The sequence below is a fragment of the Mus caroli genome, unplaced genomic scaffold (genome assembly GCF_978045245.1).
Source record: "Mus caroli unplaced genomic scaffold, Mus_caroli_1 scaffold_4, whole genome shotgun sequence".
NCBI classification, from domain to species: domain Eukaryota; kingdom Metazoa; phylum Chordata; class Mammalia; order Rodentia; family Muridae; genus Mus; species Mus caroli.
The window spans coordinates 127,479,605-127,492,536 of NW_028227259.1; the positions used below are offsets into that span (position 1 = coordinate 127,479,605).

The 12,932-nt window shown below is 48.0% G+C and overlaps 1 protein-coding gene across 1 annotated transcript in view; it reads left to right on the forward strand.

Annotated features, from left to right (window-relative positions):
* Cfap251 (cilia and flagella associated protein 251) overlaps positions 1-12,932 on the forward strand; it is a 75,890-nt gene that overhangs the window by 29,730 nt on the left and 33,228 nt on the right. The window contains exons 10-15 of the mRNA XM_085837159.1: positions 3,191-3,408; positions 6,105-6,299; positions 7,033-7,283; positions 7,487-7,638; positions 8,514-8,687; positions 9,760-9,944. Of these exons, the coding sequence (XP_085693285.1) occupies positions 3,191-3,408; positions 6,105-6,299; positions 7,033-7,283; positions 7,487-7,638; positions 8,514-8,687; positions 9,760-9,944 (1,175 nt within the window). The remainder of the gene's footprint in view (positions 1-3,190; positions 3,409-6,104; positions 6,300-7,032; positions 7,284-7,486; positions 7,639-8,513; positions 8,688-9,759; positions 9,945-12,932) is intronic.

Below are 12,932 nucleotides of genomic sequence, written 5' to 3' on the forward strand. Positions count from 1 at the left end.
AACATTATGGAAAAGATTCACAGTCTGAGCTGGTGGTACAGGCTTTTAATCCCAGCACTTGGGAGGCAGAGGCAGGCGAATTTCTGAGATCAAGGCCAACCTGGTCTACAGAGTGAGTTCCAGGACAGCCAGGGCTACACAGAGAGATTCTGTCTTGGAAAACAAAACAAAACAATAACAACAACAACAAAAAACAACTAAATAAACAAATCCAAAAAAGATATGATTAGTATGAGGAGATACAGATTGTGTAATGTGTGTGTGTATTGACAAAGAATTAAGAATTAAGTTCAACAGAGAGCTTGCCCACATGAAAAAAAAAGAGGAAATGAAAAAAGAGGAAATGGAAAGACACAAGGAAAGATGGTTTCTCCTGGGCTCCATCTCCAGGACCAACCAGCCAAATAAACAAACACTTCTTAGGAAAGCTTACTGTGTCTGTCTGAACTTCGTTTTTTTCCAAATGAGAATGTACGAAATGCAGTCAGTAGATATGACTCCTGGCGGTCACACCTTACAGTGTCTCTGCCAATAATGACTTAGGAAACGGTGAACCACCACTCCCGAAGGGAATACAGAGGTTGGCTCCTGTACAGTTCCGCCATATTTGATGTGGGCTCCTGCTTCAAAGCTATGTTTTAGATGTTAACACTGAGGGCCTGGTATGATGGCACACACCTTTAATCCCAGCACTTGGGAGACAGAGGCAGCTGGATCTTTGTGTTCAAGGCCAGCCAGAACAGAGTAAATTCCAGGCCATCCAGGACTGCACAGTGGCTCAAACAAAACTAAATGAAAAATATCCTGAAGTCTGAGGTCGTACCTCAGTCAGTATAATGCTTGCTGACCATACACAAAAAGCCCTGGGTTCAATCCCCAGCAACTCATAAAGTAGATATGATGGTGATTCCCAGAACAAATGATCATGAGTTTCAGGCTGTTCAAATTCACAGCTGGTATATAGGAAATCTGGGCGGGGCTGGGGGGGGGGAAGGTTGGGGAGGTGGGGGGAGGGAGCCTTTGGTTTACTTCCTTTCTCTGATGGGAACCCTGGGGTCCGGAATGACTTAGGCAAGCGCTTTGAGTTGCACATTTAATTTCATTAGCGAGTTACTCACAGCAAACTGTATCCTGCACAGACCATAAGATACAATGTTTCCTTCGCAAGGCAGGTGCTGTAAAACCAGACAGCACTGCCTTCCAGGGAAGTGGAAAGTTAGAGTACCAACATCAGCAGCAAAACACACTGACAAGGCCAGGAAAGGACATTTGCTCACAGTGTGAGCTGAAATAAAGCAGCAAGGTATCATCTTGTCCAATCTCAGGGCAGAGGGGTTCCTGTGGAGTTTTCACGCCAGTCTGCACACCCATGGTGTCCACAGGTGACTGGGGCAGAGCTGGCTTGATTCTCAGGTTACAGAAGGCAGGTAGGAGAACTCACAGAAGCACAGTCTGCCAAGAACAGACGCTGATTACAGTTTGAAACGACCAAAAAAAAAAAGCCTTGCATGGACACATGCCTGCCCTGAGGTGAACATGACGATCCTGTTTGACAAAAGCCCCTGGAACCTTCTGCGTTCAAGTTCAGAGACAAACTGCTGGCTTTTTTTTTTTTTTTTTTAAATGTCAATTTGCCATAGAGGAGGGAACCTCAATTAAGAAAATGCCTCCGTGAGATGCAGCCATCACTTTTTCATTAGTGATTGGTGCTGGAGGACCCAGCCTAATTTCAGGAGATGCCATCCCGGGTGCCAGGTATTGGCAATCCTTTAATCCCAGCACTGGGGAGGCAGAGACAGGCAGAACTCTTGTGAGTTTGAGGCTAATCTGTTCTACAGAGTGAGTTACGGGACAGCCCAAGCTACACAGAAAAACCCTGTTTCAAATGACAAAACAAGAAAAGAAGAGAAGAGAAAAAGGAAAAGAAAAGAAAGGAAAGGAAAGGAAAAGAAAGAAAAGAAAAGGGAAGAAAAGGAAAGAAAAGAAAGAGAAAAGAAGGAAAAAGAAAGCAGGCTGAGCAATCCGGGACAAGCAAGCCATTGAGCGGCAAGCCCATGGATTCTGCTTCAGCCCTGCCTCCAGGTTCCTACCCTGCCTTCCTTCAGTGACAGACTGTGATGTGGAATTATAAGCGGAATAAACCTTTTCCTCCTCAAGTTGCTTTTGGAAATGGTGTCTTATATAGAAACCCCAAGACACAAACCTAGGGTCTTGTCTTTTCTTCCTTCCTTCCTTCCTTCCTTCCTTCCTTCCTTCCTTCCTTCCTTCCTTCCTTCCTTCCTTCTTTTCTTCTTCTTCTTCTTCTTCTTCTTCTTCTTCTTCTTCTTCTTCTTCTTCTTCCTCTTCCTCCTCCTCCTCCTCCTCCTCCTCCTCCTCCTCCTCCTCCTCCTTCTTCTTCTTCTTCTTTCTTGTTTTTTCGAGACAAGGTTTCTCTGTGTAGCCCTGGCTGTCCTGGAACTCATTCTGTAGACCAGGCTGGCCTCAAACTCAGAAATCCACCTGCCTCTGCCTCCCAAGTGCTTGGATTAAAGGCATGCGAGCGCCACCACTTCCCAGTTTACCATAGCATTCTTACATTAAGGACTGAAACAATTTCTTCTGATGGGACAATACCTTACTGTCAAAGGACATCAGGGTAATTATTTTATGCTTTTCACCTAGAGCACACTTCTGCTTATGTCAGACTATGGGTGTAAAAGACTCTAGGAGAGAAGCTGGACAGGTATAAGCAGTAATTAGACACTCTTTTGGTGGTGAGTTGTTGGTTAAGAGCACTGGCTGCCTTTCCAGAGGATCTGGGTTCGATTCCCAGCACCTACATAGAAGCTCAAAACTGTCTGTAACTCACAGCCCCACACAGACTTACATGCAGGCAAAACACCAATGCACACAAAATGAGTTCGAGGCCAGCCTGGTCTACAGAGTGAGTTCCAGGACAGGCAGAACTATACAGAGAAACCCTGTGTCGAAAAACAAAATCAATAAATAATCTAAGCAGTGTAACTGAGCACAGCACATGGCCCTCACTCAACTCAGGAGCGGTCCACCTGTGGGTTTTCAGCCATTTCTGTTTTCTGTCCTGTTGTGTTTATATTATAATGCTATAAAATGCCACACAGATACACGTTTTGGTTCTATTATCATCATTATGATTACTGGCTGTAACTTATAACCTGTCTTCGAAACACAGACGTTCAACAAACTTGTGGGGAAATTTAGCCAGTCTGTCTTTCACTTGAAGTTACCACAAGTACTGTCAGCAACCAAGGAAGGGAAGCTGGTCGTCTGGGACATACACTACCCATCTTCCACCCCCTCCTCCGCCATCTCGGCCTTCCCTTTCATCAAGCCTCGTAAACTGGTCCATTTACAGAAGGAGGCCATCACGGTGCTCATGACAATCGACAGGTAATGAGTCTGATTAGAGAGGATCCTGGTGAGATCACACATGTATTGTAGACCTCTGGTATATATATATATATATATATATATATATATATATATATATATCCACATATATATATGTGTGTGTGTGTGTGTATTTACATATATATTTACATATATATAGATATAGATACTTACATAGTTTTCTCCCTCTAAATCCCTCCCATCTACCCCTCTTTACCCTTTGTGAATTTCATGGCCTATTTTTTTTTTTGTAGCTGCTGTTACATTTTATGCAATGTATATTTCTAAATGTAAAGATACAGCCCACACAGTCTGTACGTTGCTGCTTGTATGCACACAATTTCTGGGCTGGGCAGTCGGTACTGGATAGCCAGTCAGGGGTTCTTCCTGGGCAGGACCACTCTTCTCAGCATCCCCAGTGCCCATGGTTCTTTGTTAAACCCCTTTTGCTTATAGATTCCTAGATGCATAGAGTATTTCTGGGGAGAGTTGTAATTGACCACGGGCATTAACTGCCTCTCAGGAGAAGAACTGAGCATTTTGAGGATTTTGTTTGTTTGTTTGTTTGTTTGTTTGTTTGGACAGGGTCTAATAGAACAGCCCTGTCAAGCTTGGAATTCACTGTGTAGACCAGGCTATCCTGGAACGCAACAGAGATCTGCCTCTGCCTTCTCAGAGCTGGAGTTAAAGGTGTGCATCACCGTGCCCAGCCCCTCCACGAGACTTTTGAAAAACTCATGGACACACATCATGTTTAAAAAATTCCGTGTCAGTGGAACAAAAGCTATCTCTTTCTCTCATGTGCTACTAAAACCTGTTTCACACCCCCCAATCTCATACATTAAATTGAAGAAAACATGGCAAGAGGCTACTCTTGCAGAGACCAGAGTTCATTCCTTCACGTCCACGGGGTAGTTTACGATCATCTATGACTTCATTTCCAGTGGATCCAACACCGTCTTCTAACCTCTGAAGGCACCAGGCATACATTGGCACACATTCCTATATGTAGGCAGAAACTCTCATGTGCATAACCATTGTTCAAAATCTAAAATAATTAAAAAACAATAGAACTCAGATAGTTTTGTTATTTTGCTTGCACAGTAACAATTACATATCCTATATTGGAGTTTTTGGTGTTTTGTTTTGTTTTTCTGCATGGCTTCTTGAGACAAGGTCTCATGACGTGGCTGGTTCTGATCCTAAGCTTGTCTTCCTGCCTCATGCTCTCAAGAATCCCTAAGAGTTCCCTTAGCTCGTGTTCTACCACCCCAACATTTATATTGTAAATGTGCAATTCTTGGGTCTGAATTAAGCATTGGTCATGAAAACCTGATGGTTCTAGCGCAGTCCCTGGGACCCACGTAAAGGAGGAAGCTGAGAACTGACTTCCCGGAGTTATCCTTTGACCTGCCGTGCACACACTGTGCACTCCTGCCCACACCCCCAATAACTTTATAAGGGTTTCATGTACACTGCTCAGAACATGTGGAGCCCTAGGTTAAAGAAAAAGACAAACCAGCCATCATTAGTGTGTTAGAAACATTCCTGGGAGCTGCCCTATGGCGAGAGCCACTGTACAATCTGCCTCTGCTGAGCCCGTTCACTTCCCGCAGTGCTGCAGGGGCGCTGGACAGTCATGGCATCTGCGCGTGCCTTTACAAAGAGGTGTACAGTCGTCATCTCGGAGGCATGAGAAGACATTTTAGAGCATAGATGGATGCTACACTCGACCTTCAGTTGGCTTCAGGGTAGAGGCTTTGAAGTCCAGGCCTAACTTCCCACTCTCCCATACTAGAATAGAGGGCTTCACAAACACTGGGTGAGCAATGCTGATTCTGCCCAGCAGAGGGCAGTAAAGACAGCCCTAGCCAATTACTCTGCCCACCAGCCTTGCTTATTAATCAGAAATCTCACTTAATCAGCTTGCCTGACATCCGAGAAAATTTATTCTTTCTCCCTCTGTCATTAGAATTCTTTTAAAAAGATTAAAAAAAAAAAAGCTCTCCCAGGATGGATTGAAGGGCTAGAAATAAAAGCCACATTGTCAGCCAGCCAGGCGTTGTCTTTGCCTGTGAATGACAGGGTGTGGCTTTTTGATGATTCTAACTGCAGAGTCCTCCTAGAAAGCAGACCATGTCCCACTGCCCAGCCTCGGTGATGTGGGAGAGCTGTTGGATCGCTCTCCATGGTCACCTGTCGTTATATGGCAGTGACTGTGAGTCAGTCACCTTTCCATGGTAAGAACATGCCATTTACGTTAGGCAACGCTGACTGGGCTCCCATGTACTGTAGACATGGAGCCCAGATAGGTATAAGTGGTATTTGCTATATACTTACAATAAAAGATTTTTTCCCCCCAGGACTAGGTTTCTTTGTTTATCCCTGGCTGTCCTGGAATTCACTCTGTACTGTAGACCAGGCTGGCCTCAAACTCAGAGATCCGCCTGCCTCTGCCTTCCGAGTGCTAGGATTAAAGGCGTGCACCACCAGTGCTGGGTTTTGAGCAGATCTCTTAACTTCTCTTTAGCCTTGGAGATGTAAAATGGTGTTTCAGTAAAGGCAGCCTCATTGGGCAGCATTGCATGGGACGTCACAACACATGGGCTCCAGGGTCTGCCACAGTTAGACGACGTTCCGTGGATGGATCTCACCATGAGCGCTACGGAACAGCCTGGCGTTTTTCTCTATTTCAGCTACATTGTCACCGGCGACATTAAGGGCAACATTAAGTTCTACGACCACACCCTCTCCGTGGTCAACTGGTACAGCAACTTCAAACTGGGCGCCATAAGGACTCTGTCCTTTTCAAAAACCGTTCCAAGCCCGCCGACCGAGAAGTCCAACCTCCCCACAGACTGCACTCTCAGAGGCGACCTTTTCGTTGTCAGGTGAGCCCTTAGTGAATCTAGTCATCTGGACAGCTGAGAAATAACTGGTGCCCCCTTCAGTTTGCGTGCGGTGCAACCAACCAATGTGTCTCTTGTTCCTAGGAGATAGAATTGAGGGAACACACCTTCCTAGTTAGTCTTAGAAACAGCTCCGTGGTTGGCTGCATTTAGTATTGGATTTTTTTAAAAAATTAATTGTTGAGGATTTTACTATCTAGAAGCCGGAGTAACTGGAAGCTGGGTGGCTTTTATGCCTGGGTTCTCATCTCTTACTGCGCCTGGAGGAGTCCTTGCTGTGGGTTAGCCTCATTTCTCAGAGCTAAGCTTGTCCTAGCCGCTGAGGTTAAAGGCGTTGTGGTAATTAATAGCCATAACATTTCAAGACTGAATTATCTGTGAGTCTGCTTAATTACCCTCGCTGTCTTTACAGGCACGGCCGTACACGGGCACCCAACTCCATATTTGCATACACAAATGAATATTTGCATGCGTAGATTAGCTAATTGTCCATCTGCATACTTAATGACTCAATTTACATGTGGGAGATCGGGCTTTTTTTTCACTTGCAAATGGAGGCCGTTGGATGTTGGTGGCATATTTTTGGAGATGTTGGGTTAATAATGTCACCAAATTATAGACGACAAAGGCGGTTCACGGACAGCCGGAAGCAGAGCGCCTGGCGTGGCCATTCCCTGCACACGCCGATCCTCTTGGGTCTCTCCTTGGCAAACAGGAATTTTATCATTGGGACGTTTGACGCCACCGTGTACCACATGACCGTGGATGGCACCAAACTTGAGAAGCTCTTCGTGGAACCCAGGGACGCTGTCCATGCCATCTCCTGCCACCCGTACCAACCCCTCATCGCAGTCGGGAGTGTCTGCGGGATGATCAAGGTGTGGGACTTCGAGAAGAAGGTCTATCTGTTCAGCAGGACCTTCGAGAAGGGGCTTGGAGTCCAGTGTCTGACCTACAACCCCGAAGGTACTTGGACTCTCAGCAGGTTCCATGATACCCAGAGGGACTGTCCCCGCCTCACACACATAGCTGAGCCTTGGTGTCCTTCCCAAGCTGCCTCGCCTTCCAGTTTCCCTGTGGAGGGTCTCCCTTCTGCTCATTGCTCCAGACTTACCTTCAGAAAGAAGGGAATCCCTTTCCCGTCACCGTTCTCGGACTTGTCCTTTCAGGAGCCCTGCTTGGAGCTGGATTCACCGAGGGGACAGTGTATATTCTTGATGCGATGTCTTTAGAAAATGAAAGCCCGGAGCCCTTCAAATATTCCAAAAGCAGCGTGTCCCACTGCTGCTTCTCACACGACTCCAATTACATGGCGACGGCCGTGAGTAGCTCCCTCTGCTCGGTGCTCGAAGGTTCAGGGAGTCTGGGGACAGTGGGGTTACGTCCCAATCAAGCTGTGACCCAAAGGGGAGGGGGAAAGGTTGGCGAGGTAGAAGAACTTTTGCGGGCAGCAAGAGCAGGGCCTTACAATGTTCAGACTTGGATTCTGCAGCCCCAGGGGCTGGCCGGCTGTTGTGTTTCCGGGACCCCTTCTTCATAGCCCATCCTTCATCACTCTGATCATTTTGACAAGGAAGTCTCATCATTGATTGATCTCAATGTCCTTCCTCAGGGTTTTGGATTCTGTTCCTTCCCTCTGTGACTAGGGCATGTGATCTCAGACAAGTGGTTCTGACTGTCCCCTGGTCTGCCTTTCTGTCAGATGTGGCAGTGGGGCGTGGCGGTATGATGAGGAAGGCCCTCATTAGCCCACCTCCCCCAGCATTCCACTCACATACAGCCTGGCCTCTGGCTTGTACTCGCAGTACTGGTAAGGACCAGAGCTGTCCTGGCACCCGGCATGGACACCAGCGCCCCCTGCAGGCTGCTCTCTGACACTCTGCCCTGTTTGAGTGTAGCTAGACAATGTAGGGAGGACAAAAGCAGAAAGACTAGGGCTTTCTGCTTTCCATGGGGAACTGCGTAAGAACATGGAGAGTGAGTCTGATGTCATACCTCCTCCCCTTCTGCCTTGATCTATGACCCAGTAGCCTTAGTCTCCCAGCCTGCAGAATGGGCAGGCATCACTACGTATTCCGCTATGCTAAGATTTGTCTGGAGAACGTATCCCGAAGGCAAATGAGTGTGAAGACCACGAAGACGAGTCAGTCCTAGGTCCTAAAGTTAAGGGAACCACTTCTGCTCTTGCTCCCTTAGGACGTCAACTTCACCGTGGCCGTCTATATGGTGGTGGTCAAAAATGGACAAAGGGTCTGGGAGTATTTGGCAAGACTTCGCTCTCACCAAAACAGCATCCAAAGCCTCCTGTTTGGCGTCCACCTGGACAGCAATGAGCCCAGGCTGCTGAGCCTCGGGAAAGACAGATTCTTGGTGAGCTCTTCTGCTTGGCTTGCCTGATTGATCACCAGCACCGTCCTCCTCCCCCTCCCCCAACTCGTTCCATCCCTGCCATCTTGTGTAGACCCCACCTATAACACATGGGAAAAAATGATTACAGGGTGACATCTCACAGATTTTTTTTCCACATTGGTATCTCTGAGATGATACCTCACGTGGCCCAAGTCTGGAAGCGGTGGTTTTTGCCACTCCATCTCTCCAGGAAGCTGAAGCAGGAACTCAGGGCAGGAACCCGGAGACAGGAACTGAAGCAGAGCACATGGAAAAGTGCTATCTGCTGGCTTGCTTTCCATTGTGGCTTACTCAGATACTTTCTCATACAGCCCAGGCCTCCTTGTCCCGGGATTGCCTCAGGCCAATCTGATGGAGACAATTCCTCCGGGAGGTTCTCTCTCTGCTATTTTGTATGAAGTTGACAAAGGCTAAGCAGAGCAGTAGGGCAATAGATGATGTTATCAAACTAAGGAGATCAGAAGCACTCATCCTGTCCCCCCACTGACCAGCAACCTCCCCCCTTGTCTCCCCTCCCCCTCCCTGCTTTCCTCCACCCAGTCTTCTTCTTGTTCTTTTCTCTGTGCCTGCCTGCGCCTTGTCTGTACTAACAGGCTGGTTTGAGCAGGCTGCTAATCCGGAACCATCAAGTGCTGAGATTTGGGTTGAATTAGTTCTGAAGATGACAGGCAGAAGTTAATTGTCAGAGCTCAGGTTTGGGGTTGGTTGGGCTTAGACTTAAGTTTTTCCTCCACCACATCTTGTCCGTGTGTCCCTAGGCAGGCTACCCTTAACGTCTGTGACACCTGTTCATGGATGGGCCTGCGTGCCCGTGAGAGACAGCACTGCCAAGAATTGGGATCCATAGGCATGATGGTTTAGGGTGCTAAGCCCACCATGCTGCTTACCATGAGTGTTTCGTGAAGGTAACACACAGATCGAGAGTCAGAGGACTTCCCTTAGAGGCATTAGAGGCTGACACCCAGGGCTTGAAGCTTTTCAGCCAAGCTTGTCCTCCAGCTGGTTCCTCATGTGTCCCCGTGCTCCTCCTCAGATCGAGTACAATCTTGTCAAGAGCTGCAAAGACCACCTGGATGTCCTGGACGTTCACCGGACAGACCAGGGCAACTACCCGACCTGCATGATCTGGTACCCTCCGCTCACCAAGGAACTCTTCCTGCTCATCTGCAACAGCGGCTACAAAGTGAAGCTCTTCAATGCCACCACGAAGATGTGCAGGTGAGCGCCAGGGCAGCCCAGCGCTGTGCTGGCTCCGCCCGTTTCTCAGTCCCCAGCTGCTAAGAGCTTGGGGATAGCATCAAGCACCATCCCACATCCTTCTCTGAGGGAGAGACTGAGTCGCAGATAACATAAGGCGTATTCACCCAAGAGCACACAGCCAGGCCATGCCTGCAGAAGGGTGCCGACCTGGTATTCTTGCTCTAAGGCAGGGACCAGGGAGGTGAGGGACAGGGAGCTTGGTGCCCATGTATCTCTGCAGAATCCAGAGCACTGGGTGCCATTGGTGTTCCAAACCTTTCTCATACAGGAAAGAAACCCAAGCCAACTATTTTTAACAAAACACCCCAAGTATTTGATTTTTGTTGTTGTTTTGATTTTATTTTGAGAGAGGGTCTCACTCTGTAGTCCTGACCTCTGTGACCCATGACCTGGGATTACAGGTGTGTGTCCCCACACCCAGCAAACATGTCTGATTAAAAAAAAAAAAAGACTTATTATATATAAGTATACTGTAGCTGTCTTCAGACAGCACCAGAAGAGGGCGTCAGATCTCGTTACAGATGGTTGTGAGCCACCATGTGGATGCTGGGAATTGAACTCAGGACCTCTGGAAGAGCAGTCAGTGCTCTTAACTGCTGAGCCCTCTCTCCAGCCCATGTCTGATTCTTTTTTATGCTATTTCTCAAAGGAGTTTTAAGTCCAGCTGAACACATTCATTTATTCATTCATCCCTTACTTGGGCCAGGCAATGTTCCAGGTGGTGAAAGTCAGTCCAGACAAAGCTCTCTCTCATGGGACAGACACTTAAGTGATGGGGACAACATTCTAGTAAGTAGGCAGGGGGTGGGTGGGTGTGACAGGTGCTGTGCATAAGGACTGGAAAGACAGCATGTGGAGAGGGAGTTCCTGTGGGCAGAGGGACTGCTGCCTTCAGAGAGTGCCCAGCAGGTTGGGGGTGGAGCTTAGGGGTCAGACTCCTGTTTGGAAATGAGGCCAGCAGAATTGTAAAAGTGGGAGAGAGAGTGGAGACTGAGGCTCGAGGAGCCAGGAAAACGGGATGGACCTTGAGTGAGGGGACGAGGCGAGGGGTGTCGGGGAAGGAGAGATTGGAGATCTGTCAAATCCAAGGTCGGACAAGGCAGATGGCAGATTGTACTGCACACAGAGAACCTGAGTTACACTCTTCATCTTGTGGAGGCCGAGGTGGAGGCAAAGGCAGAGGAGGTTAAAGCCCTGAGGCAGGAGACTGGAGGGAAAGAGGAGATGGAGGGTGCAGACCACACCCTTGGCATCCAGGCATCCGTCTTTTCCACAGAGGTGTCCTGCTGTTGGGGGTGGATAGGGTTTTCAGTCCCGCAACCCCCAGGTTTCCTTCACCTGGGACACTGATAATGTGTGCTGTCCCTGGGACAGGACCACTTTGTCTTCAGCTGCAAAGAATTGTCTCTCTGAGGTCTCAGGAGGCTTCCCTAAGCTCTGGAGAACCAGTTAGACAGGCAAGCCAAGACTCAGCCTTTGGTACTTGCTCTGACTCTGCCCTCTACTAGGGATTGTACCATGGTCAGACCCTGTCAACCCTGTGGGGAGGGAGCCTCTCTTCCAGTGATTGGCTGCCAGTGGATATGGCTGGAAAAGAGTGGAGAAGAGGGAATGTGGGGGGAAGAAAGATAGTAGCCTTAGCAGCAGAATGCCCAGGCTCAGAGGCTCTGAGGGAGCTCAGAGTTTTAACTGGTTGGTTGGTTTTAGCTTGCTTCTGAGACAGGGGACTTATTATGTAGCTGAGTCTCCGGAGTGCTAGGGATATAGGCTTGTACCATCATAGCTGGCCACGATCATGCCTTCAGTGGCAGAGAGTTCCAAAACTCCACCCCCTCACCCCCACCCCCCACCCCCAAGCTCTTTTCTGTTTGCTTTGATTTTGTGGGGTTTTGTTTTTGTTTTGTTTTTCTTTTGGAGTTGTCTCATTTTGTTGCTCAGGCTGGCTCTAAACTTACAGCAAGCCTCCTGCCTCAACCTCTCAAGGGTTGGGATTCCAAGCATGAACCATCTCCCGCCTGCCCACTCCCCGCAGACCAGCAACCGCTCTTTCCCAAGGAGAAGGAGGAAAACGACGGACCGCATCCTTACATCCAGGCAGGAAGTGGAATCTGGCACAGTGTTTAAAATCCCTGAGAACACATGGAGCTTCAGGAGGCTCTCCTTCCTCCCTCTTCAGGGGACACATTCTCCTGAGCCAAGGCCATCCACGGAAAGCCCCAGTTAGCCCCTAGGAACAGGATTCACAGGGTGGGAGATGCAGGCACGGCAGGTCTCAGGCTTCAAGCACCTGCCAACAGTTATTCACCAGCAAAGACAGACAGAGTCTGCATTGAGTCCTGTGCACGTGTGTGTGTGTGTGTGTTTGTTTGTGTATGTAGTGTATGCATGTGTTTCTGTCTATTGATCATCCATCTGAGGTTAGCTCAAAACATCTTTTAAGAAAATAGTGGGGCTGAAGAGATGGCTCAATGGTGAAGAGCACTAGTTGCTCTTCCAGAAGACCTGAGTTCAAATCCCAGCACCCACAGGGCAGCTCATAACTGTAACTCCAGTTCTAGGGGCTCTGACACAGACAGATATATAGGCTAAACACCAATGCACATAAAATAAAAATATATAAATCACTTAAATAGAAATAAAACTATTAAAAAGAAAGAAAGTGGGCTGGAGAGATGGCTCAGCGGTTAAGAGCACTGGCTGCTCTTCCAGAGGTCCTGAGTTCAAATCCCAGCAACCACAAGGTGGCTCACAACCATCCATAATGAGATCTGATGCCCTTGTCAGAGGTGTCTGAAGACAGCTACAGTGTACTTACATATAATAAGTAAAGAAATACTTTTAAAAAAAGAAAGAAAGAAAGAAAGGATACACAGCAAGAGGAAATGGCTCCTCAGGTAAAAAGTACTTGCTGCAGGAGCCTGACCGTGGAGAACTGGCCCCTGAAGG